The 18,602-nt window shown below is 42.4% G+C and overlaps 1 protein-coding gene across 2 annotated transcripts in view; it reads left to right on the top strand.

Moving 5' to 3' along the window:
* The window catches only part of HSD17B11 (hydroxysteroid 17-beta dehydrogenase 11), a 41,913-nt gene extending 38,255 nt beyond the window's left edge, over positions 1-3,658 (top strand). For both annotated transcript variants that reach the window (XM_055589065.1, XM_055589064.1), the window contains one exon: positions 2,933-3,658. In XM_055589065.1, the coding sequence (XP_055445040.1) occupies positions 2,933-3,023 (91 nt within the window). In that variant the 3' untranslated portion in view covers positions 3,024-3,658. The remainder of the gene's footprint in view (positions 1-2,932) is intronic.
* The last annotated feature ends 14,944 nt before the right edge of the window (positions 3,659-18,602 follow it).

Here is an 18,602-nt window from a genome sequence, read left to right as displayed (position 1 = left end):
TTGACAGTACTGTGTTGGTTTCTGCCCTACACCAACATGAGCCAGCGTTTTATGTTAACACATCGATTCTTTACAAGAACACTGTGGCATAGGTGCTAATTCCTTCATTTACGTGGAAGGAATTTAAGCTCTTCTGTTAAAGAACTTGTTCAGTACTATGTTCAAAACCAAGTATATTGTCTGCATTTCTTTTAGCAATTCTGCTTCGTTGGTATCGTAATGGAACATTTTAATAGTTTCTGAATTACAAAGTAGAAAATTAGTTCCTATTCTTACTTCCTTTCCAGTGTCAGGTTTCTTTTTTAAGAGCCTTTAGCATCTGAACTCTGCATATAAGTTAAATAGGCAGGCTGACAATAGCAGCCTTGACGTACTCCTTTTCCTATTTGGAACCAGTCTGCCACAGTTTATTGTGATCCACACAGTCAAAGGCTTTGGCAGAGTCCATAAAGCAGAAATAGATGTTTTTCTGGAACTCTCTTGCTTTCTCCATGATCCAGCGGATGTTGGCAATTTGATCTCTGGTTCCTCTGCCTTTTCTAAAACCAGCTTGAACATCTGGAAGTTCACGGTTCACGTATTGCTGAAGCCTAGCTTGGAGAATTTTGAGCATTACTTTACTAGCGTGTGAGATGAGTGCAATTATACGGTAGTTTGAGCATTCTTTGGCATTGCCTTTCTTTGGGATTGGAATGAAAACTGACCTTTTCCAGTCCTGTGGCCACTGCTGAGTTTTCCAAATTTGCTGGCATATTGAGTGCAGCACTTTCACAGCATCATCTTCCAGGATTTGACATAGCTCAACTGGAATTCCATCACCTCCCCTAGCTTTGTTCGTAGTGATGCTTTCTAAGGCCCACTTGACTTCACATTCCAGGATGTCTGGCTCTAGGTCAGTGATCACACCATCGTGATTATCTGGGTCATGAAGATCTTTTTTGTACAGTTCTTCTGTGTATTCTTGCCACCTCTTCTTAATATCTTCTGCTTCTGTTAGGTTCATACCATTTCTGTCCTTTATCGAGCCCATCTTTGCATGAAATGTTCCTTTGGTATCTCTGATTTTCTTGAAGAGATCCCTAGTCTTTCCCATTCTGTTGTTTTCCTCTATTTCTTTGCATTGATCACTGAGGAAGGCTTTCTTATCTCTTCTTGCTATTCTTTGGAACTCTGGATTCAGATGCTTATATCTTTCCTTTTCTCCTGTGCTTTTTGCTTCTCTTTTTTCACAGCTATTTGTAAGGCCTCCCCAGACAGCCATTTTGCTTTTTTGCATTTCTTTTCCATGGGGATGGTCTTGATCCCTGTCTCCTGTACAATGTCACGAACCTCTGTCCATAGTTCATCAGGCACTGTATCAGATCTAGTCCCTGAAATCTATTTCTCACTTCTACTGTATAATCGTAAGGGATTTGATGTAGGTCATACCTGAATGGTCTAGTGGTTTTCCCTACTTTCTTCAATTTAAGTCTAAATTTGGCAATAAGGAGTTCATGATCTGAGCCACAGTCAGCCCCTGGTCTTGTTTTTGCTGACTGTATAGAGCTTCTCTATCTTTGGCTGCAAAGAATATAATCAATCTGATTTTGGTGTTGACCATCTGGTGATGTCCATGTATAGAGTCTTCTCTTGTGCTGTTGGAAGAGGATGTTTGCTATAACTTGGCAAAACTCTATTAGCCTTTGCCCTGCTTCATTCCCTATTCCAAGGCCAAATTTCCCTGTTACCCCAGGTGTTTCTTGACTTCCTACTTTTGCATTCCGACTCTCTGCGACCCTATGAACTGCAGCACACCAGGCCTCCCTGTCCATCACCAACTCCCGGAGTTCACTCAAACTCATGTCCATCGAGTCGGTGATGCCATCCAGCCATCTCATCCTCTGTCATCCCCTTCTCCTCCTGACCTCAATCCCTCCCAGCATCAGTCTTTTCCAATGAGTCAACTCTTCGCATGAGGTGGCCAAAGTACTGGAATTTCAGCTTTAGCATCAGTCCTTCCAAAAAACACCCAGGACTGATCTCCTTTAGAATGGACTGGTTGGATCTCCTTGCAGTCCAAGGGACTCTCAAGAGTCTTCTCCAACACCACACTTCAAAAGCATCAATTCCTCGGTGCTCAGCTTTCTTCACAGTCCAACTCTCACATCCATACATGACTACTGGGAAAACCAGAGCCTTCACTAGACGTACCTTTTTTGGCAAAGTAATGTCTCTGTTTTTGAATATGCTATTTAGATTGGTCATAACTTTCCTTCCAAGGAGTAAGCGTCTTTTAATTTCATGGCTGCAATCACCATCTGCAGTGATTTTGGAGCCCCCCAAAAAATGACACTGTTTTCCCATCTACTTCCCATGAAGTGATGGGACCAGATACCATGATCTTCGTTTTCTGAATGTTGAGCTTTAAGCCAACTTTGTCACTCTCCTCTTTCACTTTCATCAAGAGGCTTTTTAGTTTCTCTTCACTTTCTGCCATAAGGGTGGTGTCATCTACATATCTGAGGTTATTGATATTTCTCCCCGCAATCTTGATTCCAGCTCGTGCTTCTTCCAGGCTGTGTGACCGAACTGAACTGAACTGAGCATCTGAACTATTCAGTTCTATACACCTTGTCTTTTAGGTATTTTAAAAAATATTCAAGTATATTTATTTTGAAGGCTAAATCTTTCAAGTCACTCTTACCGTAAAGAAGTGAAACCTCTTCTCTTTCCCTTTTCAAAAGGAATTGGATTTCTTTGGAAAGAAAACATAAAAGTGACGCAGAGTTAATGTTCTTAATCTTACTTAACATGGGCATGATATATGATAAATATAAGTATTCTGTTCTTTTTTAAAAGTATTCTGTTTTTTTAAATATAAGTATTCTTAAAGATAATTTACAAATGCACTTAATATTAATTTCCTAATTATTTTTATGTATCTTTCTTTTAGGGTCCTTCCTGAGCGTTTCCAGGCAATTTTAAAGCGAAAGATTGATATTAGGTTTGATGCAGTTATTGGATATAAAATGAAAGGAAAATAAGTTCTTAAGTTTCTTAAAAACTGATTTACCAGGTTTAGGTTGATTTCATCTAATATTAGTGTGAATTTTAATGTTTTTAAAAGTATCTGCTTTTCCTAATTAACTTTTTTTTCTTCAATATCACCTTTTGAGGCTCTGGCAGGTCCTAATTTCATATAATATACAGAAATATATTAGGAACTGATTTTGTGGGGAAATGGAGAAAAAGAGAAGCATTTTAATAATAATTTCTAAGATTTTGTGACTCATTGAAGGCTTTGCAAGGTATGTAATGTGAATATTTAAGATATATTTTTATTTTTAAGTACATTCAACTTTTATATAATTCACATCCCCTTTTCTATTCTACATAAGAAACAGAAATTTCAAGCTTGCTAAATGTAATGAAGGACTGTATCTAGTGGCATTTCATAATGAATTTCATGTGATGTAAGAAATACTGCCCAAACATTTCATCCTACACCTTACTACTCTGTTTTCTGAGAAATACCTCATATTCCCATGTCAGACATTTCAGCACAGGGAAAATGGAGATAAATATGTGTTGCAAGTATAAAAGCATCATTGGGATTTGAGACAAAGAATTGGGAAAATGTATGCATAAGTGGCAGCAATAATAAATGAATTGAACTCAGCTTTTGGTGTTTCTGTCTGTTTATTTTGAGCAGAATACAGCTTAACCTTTGAATGAAAGGAAAATGGATTATGTAATCACAGAATTTTATTTATTTTTTTCTCTTTTTAGTATCTGGAAATTTGTTTAAGGAAAGTTGGAGTGGGTTGCCATTCCCTTCTCCACTAACACACACATACTATAGATTCTATTACATATAAAGACATTTCAACTGAGGTATCATTTCTACAATAAATTTCTCCTTCTTTCTCATCAACTACTTTAAATACAGAGAATCAAAACACAATTACTGTTAAACTATATTCTGTGTTTAACTGATATAAATACATATCTGAATAAAAAATGCCACTTTCCAAAAACATCATTATATTTGAATATTGTAACTTAAGGTCCTTTCCATACTTCATCTATACTACAATATCAATTGGCAGAGTTTATATATTTAATGAGATCCTATCATGTTAACAGAGAAACACACTAGAAAGTGGAGAGTCTTCTAACTCATTTTGAAACAGATTTTTTATTCTTTTGATTACTTGTTCCAAGTTGCCAAGCAGCAATTTTCAGCAGACTAGGAGAAAGCCTTTACTGAAGTTTCAGTAAAAGAACTGAGGCCCAAAATGTACTAAGTTTCTGCTTTCATAATAAACATGCTTTGGCTTTTAATACAATTGTCTGAAATTAACCCTTGGATGAATTTTGGCATTGACCATTGTGAGAAATAAGTATTACTTGTCTCGTTTGTGGGGTACTTCTTGGATATTATGCTGACAGAATGGTAATCAGTCCCTTTTATTGAATGCTAGCTACATCCTAGGCACACTTTGCCATTTAATCCCCCAACAATCCTGTGTCATGGAGAAGGCAATGACACCCCACTCCAGTACTCTTGCCTGGAAAATCCCACGGACGGAGGAGCCTGGTAGGCTCCAGTCCATGGGGTCTCTAAGAGTTGGGCACGACTGAGAGACTTCACTTTCACCTTTCACTTTCATGCATTGGAGAAGGAAATGGCAACCCACTCCAGTATTCTTGCCTGGAGAATCCCAGGGACAGAGGAGCCTAGTGGGCTGCCGTCTATGGAGTTGCTCAGAGTCAGACACGACTGAAACGACTTAGCAGCAGCAGCAGCAATCCTGTGTCATAGGCAGTAGTGAGGAGGTTCCCAGAAGAACCTCAGAGGCTGGAAGGTGAAGGAATGCGGCAGGGGTTCTGAATGTCGTTCCCTGCGTATTTTTATTTGAAAAGCTTGCTTTGGTTCACCAATGTCCGGCAATTACTGCTGTGACTCTAAGTCTGAAGACTTTTCTCTGTTATTTGAATGAAGTTAGTCCTAACTCTGATGGCCTCCCTGGTGGCTTAGTGGTAAAGAACCCGCCTGCCAATGCAGGAGACGTAAGAGATGCAGATTCAGTCCCTGGGTCAGGAAGATCCCCTGGAAAAGGAAAGTTGGAGTGGGTTGCCATTTCCTTCTCCACTAACTAACAGTAACCCACTCCAGTATTCTTGCCTGAGAAATCCCACAGACAGAGGAGTCTAATGGGCGACAGTTCATGGGATCGCAGAGCCGGATATGACTGAAGCTACTAAAAGGCAGCAGCCCTAACTCTGAACTTACTCCTCAACAGTTTAATGGGAAAATCCATTTCAGCCATCAACCAGGCTACTTGTAAGGGTCATGCCAAAATCCAAAAGGCTTACTTTGTCTTGAGATGAAAGGGGAAAGACTCCTAATTGTCAACGTCATGGTACCCTGCGGTTGTAACTAGGAGCTTGATGACTGACAGCTCTCTCCTTTGCAGGGTGCAGAAATCCTGACTGTGCCATGGAACTCCCCTCCATGGACACCTTTCTCTGAGCTCTTGCTGTCATGCTGGACCCTGCCATGGGACAGATGGGACTCACCAGCCTCTCTCCTACTCCCTTTGAGAATATTCCCGTGCTTACTTCATAAACACTCTTCTTTCACTTCCCCCCAAAGCCTCAGGACCTCCTCAACAACAATTTGGCTGATGAGTAAATGGCTAATAAATATCTTACTCAGGGAAGGGGAGCAATTAAGAGCTTCCTCTGCCAGACTGGGTGATAGATTTGCATGTGCATGCATGCTGAGTCATGTCTGACATTGTGCAACCCCATGAACTGTAGCCTTCCAGGTTCCTCTGTCTGGAATTTTCTAGGCAAGAATACTGGAGTGGGTTGCCATGCCCTCCTCCAGGGGATCTTCCCAACCCAGGGATCAAATCCACATCTCTTCTGTGTTCTGCATTGGCAGATTCTTTACCATTAGCGCTGCCTGGAAAGCCCAGTCTTAATCTACATTGGAATCAAATCCTTCTCCCAAATAGATAGGAATTTCTACGTGATCTGAGAGCCAATCTGACCAATTTATTTTTCTTTTTCTTTCTTTGTTTTTGTTTCTTTGTCTAGGGATGACTAGGTCAACTTCAGAATTGGAGACATGTACCTTTTATAGGCATCCCTGTAATTACAGGCACCCTAGTATTGCAAAAAGAGCACTTGGTCATTCTAATTCAATCTAGCTAATTCTGGAACCTTGGTTTCTTCATCTATAAAAGGATCAACTTAGATAACATAATTTCCTAGATTATCTCCAGTTCCAGTTAAACAGATCTTTAAAATTAAACATATGCAAAACCTAGCCTCCTCTTGACACTGTGTTCCCTAACAAAGAATGACACTTTTAACAAGTGTCCAAGCCCAAAACCTGGTGCTATATCTGCCTCCTTCCTTTCCCTCACCTTTATCTCTCTAAAATCCCCATCCCCCCAGCACTCACATTCAGTATCAATCACCATTCCCACATGTATATTTCCAGCCTGAATCTTCCCTCTGAACACCAGACAGACGTCCAAATGCCTTCTTGATCTCTCTGCCTGTATGGCCAATAAGCGTTTCAAGATACATTACCGACAGTAAGCTTTTCACGTGATCCCAAACCTGCTCCAAACCCCATTACTCATTAGTCCAGTTACTCAGGCCAAAAAGATTTGCATCATCCTTGACATCCATTAAAAAAAAAAAAAAAAACTATGATTTGCTCTACCTTGAAAACGCATCCAGAATTCTGTCCCCTCTGAGCATCCCCACTGCTAATTTGCATATGTGCTCAGTCATGTCTGACCCTGATATATTATGGGATTTCCCAGGCAAGAATACTGACATGGGTTGCCATTTCCTCCTCCAGGAGACCTTCTTGACCCAGGGAATCATCAAACTCATGTCTCCTGCATTGCAGGCAGACTCTTTACCACTGAGTCACCGGGGAAGCACCACCCCCCGCCACTGCTGTCCCCTAACCCAAGTCACTGTCACCTCTTGTTCCCCTTTCTGCTTGTCTCAACACAGTAGCCAGACTGATTCTTTAAAATATGAGCTCCTGTCATGCGTCAGCTGTAAGTCTTTCATTAGCTTCTCATTTGAAACGTAAAGCTAAAGCCCTTTCTATGACCAACAAGGCCATCTGTCGTCCAGTCTTCTTACCTGATTCATCAGGGTTCTCCAGAGAAGCATAACCAGTAGGAAGTTTTATATATATATATACACAAACTGGCAGAGAGAGGGTGGGAAGGGAGAGAATGGATTTCAAGGAATTGAGGAGTCGGCTCACATGGCTGTGGTAGCTATAAAATACGAAATTTGTACGGGAAGCTGGCAGGCTGGAAACTCTTGAGAAGTTTTTTGTTTTGTTTTTAATTTTTATTAATTTATTTTATTTTTGGCTGCACTAAGTCTTTGTTTCTACCCAAGGGCTTTCTTTCTCTAGTTGCGGTGAGCAGGGACTACTCTCAAGTCGTGATGTTCGGGCTTCTGGTCACAGTGGGTGCTCTTGTCCTGGAGCACGGGCTTTAAAGGGCATGCAGGCTTTAGTAGTTGTGGTCCACAGGCTTAGTTGTTCTGAGTCATGTGGGATCCTCCCAGACCAGGGATCGAACCCATGGCATCTGCACTGGCAGGTGGATTCTTAACCGCTGGACCACCAGGGAAGTTCTCCTGGGCAGATGTTGATGTTGCAGTCTAGAGGCAGCATTTATTCTTACTCAGGAGGTGTTAGTTCAATCTGCCATAACAGACTGCCACAAACTGAGAGTGAGTCACTCAGTCATGTCCAACTCTTAGCGACCCCATGGACTATACGGTCCATGGAATTCTCCAGGCCAGAAGACTGGAGTGGGTAGCCTTTCCCTTCTCCAGGGGATCTTCCCAATCCAGGGATTGAACCCAGGTCTCCCACATTGCAGGCAAATTCTTTTTCAGCTGAGCCACCAGGAAAGCCCAGGAATACTGGAGTGGGTAGCCCATTTCTTCTCCAGAAGATCTTCCCGACCCAGGAATCGAACTGGGGTCTCCTGAATTGCAGGCAGATTCTTCACCAACTGAGCTATCAGGGAAGCCCACCACAGACTAGGTGGCTTATAAATAACAGGAAGTTATTGTCTTCCCAATAGTAAAAAAAAAAAAAAAAAAAAAAAAAATCCACCTGCCGGAGATGTGGGTTCAATCCCTGGGTCAGGAAGATTCCCTGGAGGAGGAAATAACAACCCACTCCAGTATTCTGGCCTGGAGAATCCCATGGACAGAGGAGCCTGGTGGGCTACAGTCTATGCAGTCTCAAAGAGTCAGACACGACTGAAGCAGCTAAGTATGCATGCACATTCTTCACAGTTCTAGAACCTGGAAGTCCAAGATCAAGACACCAGCAGATTAGGTGTCTGGTGAAAGCCTGCTTCCTGGTTCTCAGCCAGCCAGCCTGCCTGCCTTCTCTGTGTCCTCAAAGGACAGAAGGGGAAGGGGAGGTCTCTGAGGTCTCTTTTGTGAGACACAAATCCCCTTCATGAGGGCTTTACCTTCCTGACTTAATCACCTCCCCAAGGCCCCAAGATGTGGTGTGAATTCTTTTGTGCTGTGACTCCCACTCATCTTGTGTGAAACTCGTAGGATTTAAGCTTTGTTAGGTAGTTCAAAATGGAGTCACAATGGCCAGTGTCAACTTCAATGTTAATTGTTTTGAAATGTCCAGTATAGATCTGCAAATGTCTTAGAGGGATAAATTGAGTGTTGCGTTATCTTTCTTAATTATCTATTTATTTATTTGGCTGCACCACGTCTTAGTTGTGGGATGCAGAATTTTTTTTAGTTGCACTATGTGGGATCTAGTTCCCTGACCAGGAATCAAGCCCAGGCCCCATGCCCTGGAACGTGGAGCCTTAGCCACTAAACCACCAGGGAAGTCCTAAGTGTTACTTTAAATAAGCAAACCGTTGGGCAGTTGTCTATGGAAAGGTTTCACTGAAACAGAAGGAGTAACTGATAGACACAAAACCCCATGGGGTGTAACCATGACACCCCACTGGCAGACTCCTTTAAATAGCCCACTGAGGGATTTCCCTAATGGACCAGTGGTTAAGACTCTCCTCTCCCAATGCAGGGAACACGGGTTCAATCCCTGCTTAAGGAACTGAGATCCTACATGCTTTGTGGCCAAAAAATAAGCCCACTGAGACAAGCAACTGAAGGCTCTTTACCAGGGAGCCCAACTCCCACTGCTAAGGGCTGTTCTAGACGAACACCTGCTGGAGGCTCCATCGGAGGCAAGGGGAGCTGCCTGTTCACAACCATCATGGGACCAGAGTCCACCGCTCGTGCTGAGATGACTCCTCCCCAGATTTCTTCTGGGAGTAACTCTTAACCCCCTTTCCTATTTTCCCTATTTTGACTAACCTATTGAGGCAGAAATTGTTAGGTAGTCAGTGTAGGGTTGAGGGCCTCGGTTCTTTTCCTAATTTCAACTTTAATTTCGACTTGTTCTCTCACATAACGTTTTGCTCCATTAGCCCAAAACTATATTTGTTGTTCCAGTTTCTAGGCATTCAAGGAATGCCTCCCTGGTCTGGAGGTGAAAAAACGTTCAGACCCAGGATAAGACAATCATTGACTGTCCAGTTTATCAAGGAGAAGAACTCCAGGTGGACCATTAACTCTTAAACATTCATCTGGTCCCTGAATAATGGTCTGGGTTGAGAAAGGGTCAAGGGATGGCATCGCAATGTGGGGGGAACTGAGAAACTGGGAACCAAAAGGAAGCCATAAAAATGACAAACTGGACATTGCAACAAACTGGTCAGAAACTACATGCCTCAGGCCCCAAGCCAACCAAAAACAAGCAGATCAATTCTAACAAAGATATAAGCTGCTATTATTCCTGCCTTTGGGGGCTCTTTGCCCCCTCTCAGTATCTATGCTGAGAGCTTTGTATCTCTGTCTTCTAAAATAAAACTTTGCTTACGTGAGGGTATGCAAGTTTGCAGAGTTCATTTCTCAGCTCTGTGAGCAGAACTTATTTCTTTTTCACTATGGAGTGTAACACTTGAGTGATTTGTGAATTGAATATTGGTTATATTTTGAATTGTTCCAATCCCATGATCTGTCCCTGGCCTTATTGCTGGACCCTGAGATAAACACCCCGCTTCCAAATACCATTACATTGGAGATTAGATTGCAACTTGTGAACCTCAGAGGAACATGCACAGTCTACAGCACAGAGAAAGCTAGTTTTGCTTTCAAAGTCTTATAACAGATGTGGTGAAGCCCATTCACATAATCAAGAACAGTTTCCTTTTGTTTAAAGACTACTGTTTGTAGATGTTAACCACATCTACAAAATACCTTCACAGCAACACCTAGATTAGTGTTTTAGTGAATAATGGAACTGTAGTCTAACCATGTTGACCTAGAGAACTAACCATCACACTACCCTCACCCTCTTGCAATTCATTCCAGCCACACAGGTCCGTTGATGGTTCTCAACCCATGAGACATGTTCCCATTTCAAGACCTTTGTACGTTACTCTTTTCTCTCCAGAATCTCTTTTTCCAGATACTCACACAGCTAGCTCCCTGTTTCCTTTCAGTCTTTTTCCTTAGGTCTTTTCAGAATTTCTCATGCCATTCCTCAGTCTGCAACCCTGCCTACACATATTTCCATTTCTCCTTCTTTTCTCTGATTTTCTCCCTGACACTTATCATTATGCCCATGCTACATATGTTGCTTATATTTATGTCCTTTTTAAAAATTACTTATTTATTTGACTGTGCCAGGTTTTAGGTGTATCATGTGGGATCTTCAATCTGCATTGTGGTATCTAGTTCCCTGACCAAGCATCAAACCCGGGCCCCCTGCATCTGGGAGTGTGGAGTCTTGGCCACTGGACCACATGGGAAACCCTATTTATGCTCTTTATTGTCAACATTGCCTCTAAACCATAAGCTTCCCAAGGGAAGTGATTTGTTTTTATGTATTTTGTTCACTGCTGTACTCCCCCCAATGCCTAAAATAGCCCATAAAATATACCAAGTATTTCATGTATACTTATTAAATGAATGCATATTTCTTCCATTATTCTAGCTCGTAAGTATCTCCTTTGCTGGCACCCTCATTCGGACCACCATCATTTCTGGCCTGGATTACTGAAAAGCCTCCTACCTAGTCTCCCTCCATCTCTTCTTGTCCTTCTTCCAATCCTTTTTCCAGCCTGCAGCATTTCTAAATCTGATGATGGCAGTCTCCTACTAAAGCCTTCACTGTTGCTAAGACTTTGAGAGACTGAGCCTTTGCTATAGCTCTATCTTCTCTTTACCCCACACTCTGTGCTCCAAGGCAGAACTTCTTGTTCCTTGAATGTGCATGACCTCTCCCCTCCTGGTTCCTCCACACATGGTTTCCTATATCTGGATTGTTCATCATCCAGCTAACCCCTGCTCACCATTTATGGCTCACCTTTCATCCCCATCTTCAGGACTGAATGATTTGCCCTTCCTGTGGGCTCACTCAGCTCCTTATATTAAGAACGGTCACAGCCCTTTGTATCAATACTGAGTGATACAGTAAAAGCGCAAAACATTTCCATACTCCCAAGGAAATGGGTAGCCAGAAAACAGGCAATCTGTTTAACCTAACAGATAAGAAAGACAGGATGGTAAACAGGGATGGGGTGGATAAAGAGTTCACTGAATATTTTTACAATGGAAGAAATCAATTATTGCTGAAATCAAAAGAGACAGGCCCTGTAGGCAGGAAGAGTGGAGTTAACAGGGAAAGAATAATGGGAAGAACAAGGAAAGATGGCATGTGTGCTAAGTCATGCTAAGTCACATCACTCACGTTAAACTCTTTTTGGCCCTGTGGACTGTACCCTGCCAATCTCCTCTGTCCATGGGATTCTCCAGACAAGAATATTAGAGCGGGTTGCCATTTCCTCCTCCAGGGGATCTTCCCAACTCAAGGATCTAACCCACATCTCCTGCATTGGCAGGAGGGTTCTTTACCACTGAGCCACCTGGGAAAGATGGTAGAGAGGCAAACTGCAGTGATCAGGAGCATTTCTTTGTTACTACCAGGAAAGAAGTAGGACTAATGTGTAGAGATGAAGTGAGAGGTTTTATAAACCAAAAATATTCTGAGGCTGTATCTGAGGTCTGAATTAGGGATTTGTTTGCAGCCTCAAGGTAAGTTTATATGGTCTTTAAGACTACCTAATACTGCTTTATCAATTTGGCAGTATACAGAATCCTCAATGATGAACTAATGAACCCTTCCAGAAAGAGAAAGATGAGTGTTTATTTGAAGAGATTAATTCTTAAATTTCTACTAAGCAGATTACAATAGCTAGACTAAACAGAGGCTTAAAATGATGTACACAGATCTCATAACTTCACTTTATGGCCCCCAAAGAAATAATGTCTTTTAGTGTTAACTTTTCTCAGTCATTTATTTGGCCGCATTGGGCTTCTCTAGTTGTGACTTACAGGCTTAGTTGCCAGTTGGCATATGGGATCTTAGTTCTCCCACCAAGGATCGAAACAGCATCCCCTGATTCTTAATCACTGGACCACCAAGGAAGTCCCTGTTGACCTTTCTTTAGACCACAGTATATCACCGACCTGTCATCGATTACTATATCATATCAACACTTCTGAGCTTTACACAGCACAAGTGAAATTCCTCAGCACCCACAGAATGGCTCTGCTCAGAAGGAAAAATCCAACCTGGATTATGCCTCTACCTTTCCACATTCACCTTTCCTTCACTTTCTTTTGCTATGTAAATGCTATGATTAATATTAACATCATTATAATCTGCCTTCCAAATTATAAATATACTGGTTATGCTATTCCATCTTTTCCCTTTCTGGTTATTATTACCTGTGTAAAAATCATCACATATCTAAAATGGGAAGTCAGAGGGGTGGCTCTCAAAAGGAATATTCACTGAAGAGGAAAAAAAAAAGCAGACAAAATTCAAAAAATATTTCAGTTTAATAAGAATCTAATTGTTACAGATGGTGTTAGTTTACTTGAGAAAATTTTCCCCAAAACAACTCACCCTAAAATGTAATGTGAAGACAAATTAATGATAAACTTGAGGTGCCTTCATTCATATCAGTAAGAAAAAAAAAAAAAACTACTGTAAAATGTGATCAGAGTAAACTAAACATTTTCACTCGCTATGAAAATTCATTGAAATGAAGCCAATGATGTCATAAGACATGCAAAAGAAAATCTCCAAAACTTAAAAAAAAAAAAAGAAGCAAGGGGTAGATTCTGTGTTTCTAGCATTGTTGAGAAAGTAGAACCCTTTCTTTGAGGAATATGAACATTCTGACTCAAGAGAGGAAAAAATAAATAAAAGGCAGTTTTCCAAGTGATCTCAGACTGAATGAAATTTCTCAGCATCCAAACTATTTGAGCATAATGTGAGCTAAGTAACATTAACAAAGTGACTTTCACTTCCTCAAACCTTCTTAATTCTTGGATAATATAAACACCCCAGTAGGTAAAAGCTTCTAATCTTATTACACACTTGTAATTTGCCTTTCATAAGTATATTGATAGTATATGAATCCGCATGGTGTGAGTACGCTAAGTGAAACACTGAACTTACAGACATTCAGCCTGAAAACAGATTCCGGATTTGTAGCCACCATTAGGTTTGATTAAATCACTTATGTTGATATTTAAACATGACTCCATGTAAACATCACTTCCCTGATGCCTCAGATGATATAGGATCCGCCTGCAATGAGGGAGATCCGGGTTCAATCCCTGGGTCAGAAAGATCCCCTGGAGAAGGGACTGGGTACCCACTCCAGTATTCTTGCCTGGAGAGTTCCATGGACAGAGAAGCCTGGAGATCTATGGAGTCGGACACAACTGAGCGACTAACACTTTAATATTTTAAAGCAGCATGCAGACTGATAGAGTTAAGTTCTCTTTTATGAATACACTCAGGGTTAAAACTTAAAGAGTCAACTGTACTCTCTCCAATGCAATATAGTATAGCCTAGGTCAAGATGTCTGAACCTCAGAACTATGGACACTTGGGGCTGGATAACTTTTTCCTTCAAAGTTCAGGGCTGACTGGATTGTATGGTTAGCAGCCTGCCTGGCCTTTACCCACTCAAGGCCACTAGCATGCCTGGGTGTGACAACCAATAATGTCTCTGAGAGTCATGGCAAATTGTCTCCTTTGGGACAAAAGTATCCTTGGTTGAGAATCATTTGGCTGGTTGGTTATAACTAGTTGGTTTAAGTTAAAAGTTGGGGCTTTGCAATCTGACTTCCTGAGTTTGAATCCTAGTTCAACCCCCCTTTTAATAAAACTTTTTATTTTATTTATTTATTTTTTGAAATTTTATTTATATATTTTTATGGCTGCGTAAGTCTCAGTTTCGGCATTTGGGATCTAGTTCTTTAACCAATGATTGAACTCCGACCCCCTGCATTGGGAAAGGGCAGAGTCTCAGCCACTGGACCACCAAAGAAGTCCCCTAACTCAGCCTCTTACTGGTTATGTGACTTTGGCAAGTTACTTCACTTTTCTTGCTATCAGTTTCTTTATCTATATAGTGCTCATTCTAACAGTATTGTGACCAAGTCTAAGCTGGCTCTGCTTGCCCCATGACAGGCCAATAAATCTGAGATGAGGTATTGAGTCAACTGGAAAGCCAGTTGACTAAGAAAGTGGCAGTCTAGCACCAGGGCCTGGATGTCAGGTTCTTTTATAGATCAGAGATGGGGGATCGAGGGGGGGGGCGGGGTGAGGAAACAAAGGAAAAGACCATATCATTCTTGCAAATATCTCCTATAATGACAAGTCTCAGGCAGGGAGATATGCTAGTTTCACTTCCTTACAGCCCTGCACAGGTAAGCAGGGCCAGGCTATCTCCCTGTGAGCCAAAGGCACCCTTGCCCAAGGGTCAGGCACAGGGGGCCAGACAGGGCTTCCTGAGGCAGGCCATTGTGTATGCCTGTAATAACAAAGCTATGACCAACCTAGACAGCATATTAAAAAGCAGAGACATTACATTCTGACAAAGGTCCATATAGTCAAAGCTATGGTTTTTCCAGTAGTCATGTATGGATGTGAGTTAGACTATAAAAAGGCTGACTGCCGAAGAATTGGTGCCTTTGAACTGTGGTATTGGAGAAGACTCTTGAGAGTCCCTTGAACTGCAAGGAGATCCAACCAGTCCATCCAAAAGGAAATCAGTCCTGAATAGTCATTGGAAGGACTGATGCTGAAGCTGAAACTTCAATATTTTGACCACCTGATGCAAAGATCTGACTCATTGGGAAAGACCTTGATGCTGGGCAAGATTGAAGGCAGGAGGAGAAGGGGACGACAGAGGATGAGATGGTTGGATGGCATCACCGACTCAATGGACATGAGTCTGAGCAAGCTCCAGGAGATGGTGAAGGACAGGGAAGCCTGGCGTGCTGCAGTCCGTGGGGTCACAAAGAGTTGGACATGACTGAGCTACTGAACAACAGTGGGATTTCTAAACTATTTGATTATCCTACTCGATACCTACAGCTTCCCTGGTGGCTCAGATGGTAAAGAATCTGCCTGCAACGCAGGAAACGTGGGTTTTATTCCTGGGTTGGGAAGACCCCCTGGAGAAGGGAATGGCTACCCACTCCAGTATTCTTGCCTGGAGAATTCAGGGACAGAGAAGCCTAACAGGAGGCTACAGTCCCTGGTGTCACAAAGGGTCAGACATGACTGAGTAACTAACACTATCGGCTCCTCCTTAGCTCTTCAGAGCTTTTTGTTTGTTTGTTTAACAAAATATCAGTCTTTTATTTATTTGACTGCACCAGGTCTTAGTCGACTATGAGGGCTACTCCATTTCTTCTAAGGGATTCTTCCCACAGTAAGTAGATATATTGGTTATCTAAATTAAATTTGCCCGTATCCATCCATTTTAGTTCACTGATTCCTAAAATGCCAGTGTTCACTCTTGCCAACTCCTGTTTGACCCCATCCAATTTACCTTGATTCATGGATCTAACATTCCAGGTTCCTATGCAATATTGTTCTTTACAGCACCGGACTTGACTTTCACCACCAGACACATCCACACCTGGGCTTTGTTTCCGCTTTGGCTCAGCCTCATCATTCCTTCTGGAGTTATTTCTCCACTCTTCTCTAGTAGCATATTGGGCACCTATGTTGGTAGGGAGTTCATCTTTCAGAGTCATATATCTTTGCCTTTTCATACTGTTCATGGTTGGCTCATAGTTTCATTGACCAGATGCCGAGGTCCAGCCCTGGCTGATCCAGGGTATTCCAAGGGGAGACGGCTTTGGCGAGTTCACTGGATACAATAGCTTTATTTAAATATTAATTAGAGATATAAAGAGTAATAGAATGAGGATAGCTCGGTAGGAAAATTCAGCAGAGAAAAGATGCTGAGTAGCTTGGTTTATGTGGAAAATCAATATAACCTGTGACATCAGGTTTGCTCTGACTACGGAGGCCACAGGCGCCCTCTCGAATAGCAGAAGGTGCCCCACCTTAGGCACCTTCTCTAGTGGGTCTTAGAAGCCCAGGCAAATAAATGGTCGCAGAGGACCTCCGTGCTCCAGATGGAGACTCAGCCGGAATGTGAAAAGAAAGAATGATATGGGGAGACCAAGCTTCGGTGAGCAAGGCCCGTAGCTTTATTTTTAACAGGGGCTTTTATACCCTAAGTTGCACATAGAGAATAATAGGGGATGTGAAATCATACAGTCAGCAGTCTTTGATCCTTATCGAAACCAGGGTTTCTTTTCTGCAAACCTATCTTATACAAATGGTTTAGGTGATTTACATCATCTTCTGGCCAGAAGGCCTATTAACATTTTATGACTCTTGACAAAGGTTTGTCAACCATAAGACTTATTTTCCCTAAGAGTAATTATTTTAAAGTTTGGCGCCATCCTCCGAAGGTGTTAGATAAAGTTGCATTCCTATAGGGCAGAGGTGCAGTGGGTTTACAACAAAGGAAAGAATTTATTACCTTAAGGGTCTAAAGTTGCTAACACCAAGGCCACTACTTATTTTTTCTACATACCAACTATATTAATTAATACACATTCAAGGATACAATACAGGGGATGTGGAAACTTGGCAGCAAGCATTGGCTCATCAATGAAATCTTTTACTAGTTTTATTCTGACAGTTTCTAACTCTCTGAGAGGCTTTAAGCTATTTGAATATCTTAAGCTTCCCGTGCCTCTCAAGACTGAGAGACTGTAAAGGATCGTATGCATAGCTGTAGGAGTCCGGGTAAACTTGTCAGGCGAGTTAGAGAGCTATCTAAGGGGTTTGGATTTAAACACTCCTAATGCCCAGGAGAAGGCCATGGCACCCCACTCCAGTACTCCTGCCTGGAAAATCCCGTGGATGGAGGAGCCTGGTAGGCTGCAGTCCATGGGGTCGCTGAGGGTCGGGCACGACTTGAGCAACTTCACTTTCACTTTTCACTTTCATGCATTGGAGAAGGAAATGGCAGCCCACTCTGGTGTTCTTGCCTGGAGAATCCCAGGGATGGGGGAGCCTGGTGGGCTGCCGTCTATGGGGTCACACAGAGTCGGACACGACTGCAGTGACTTAGCAGCAGCAATGCCCAGGAACTTATTAACTGGAGCTGTAAGTTAACTCTTTATCAGAGAGAGCGAGATGGTGGTGGGGGGACAGCCCCCAGTAAAGTCAGAGGTGAGAGCACAAAGCAGTGAAGTAGGCAGACTCTGGTTTTTGTGGGGTAGATGCTCAAGAATATCCAGGGGGACTCCTGAGGCTCAATCTCGCCTTTGCGTATGTCAAGCCTCCTTCCTCATGACCTTAGCCATGGGTGGAGGTCCTCACGCCAGCTCCCGGCAACTAGACAAGGCTATGATCCATATGATCAGTTCGGTTAGTTTCCTGTGACTGTGGTTTTCATTGTGTCTGCCCTCTGATGGATAAAGATATAAGGCTTATGGAAGCTTCTTGATTGGGAGGGATTGGCTGTGGGGAAAACTGGGTCTTGCTCTTATGAGCAAGGCCATGCTCAGTAAATCTTTCATCCATTTTTATGCTGATGGGTGGGGCTGTGTTCCTTCCCTGTAGGTTGACATAGTAGGAGGCCAAACTATGGTGGGGGAATGGTGACCTCCTCCAAAAGGACTTATGCCAGCACGTCGCACCTCCCAGGACTGCTGCAGTCCGTGTTCCTGACCCTGCAGCAGACCACTGTCGACACATGTCTCCACCAGAGACTCCTGAACACTCACAGGCAAGTGAGTGTTCAGTCTCTTGTGAGGTCACTGCTCCTTTCTCCTGGGTCCTGGTGCACGTGAGGTTTTGTTTGTGCTCTCCAAAAGTCTCTGCTTCCCCAGTCCTGGGGAAGTTCTGTAATCAAATCCTGCTGGCCTTCAAAGTCACATTCCCTGGGGATTCTCAGTCCTTTTGCCAGATCCCCAGGTTGGGAAATCTGTTGTGGGCCCTAGAACTTTTGTAACATTATGAGAACTTTTTGGTTTAATTGTTCTACAATTTGTGGGTTGAACAGCTTAAGTTGAACAGTTTTATGAAGATCTACAAGACCTTCTAGAACTAACAC

The sequence above is a fragment of the Bubalus kerabau genome, chromosome 7 (assembly GCF_029407905.1).
Source record: "Bubalus kerabau isolate K-KA32 ecotype Philippines breed swamp buffalo chromosome 7, PCC_UOA_SB_1v2, whole genome shotgun sequence".
In the NCBI taxonomy this organism is placed as follows: domain Eukaryota; kingdom Metazoa; phylum Chordata; class Mammalia; order Artiodactyla; family Bovidae; genus Bubalus; species Bubalus kerabau.
The sequence above is the reverse complement of the archived record's forward strand: the minus strand, read 5'-3'. Positions and strand labels throughout refer to the sequence as shown.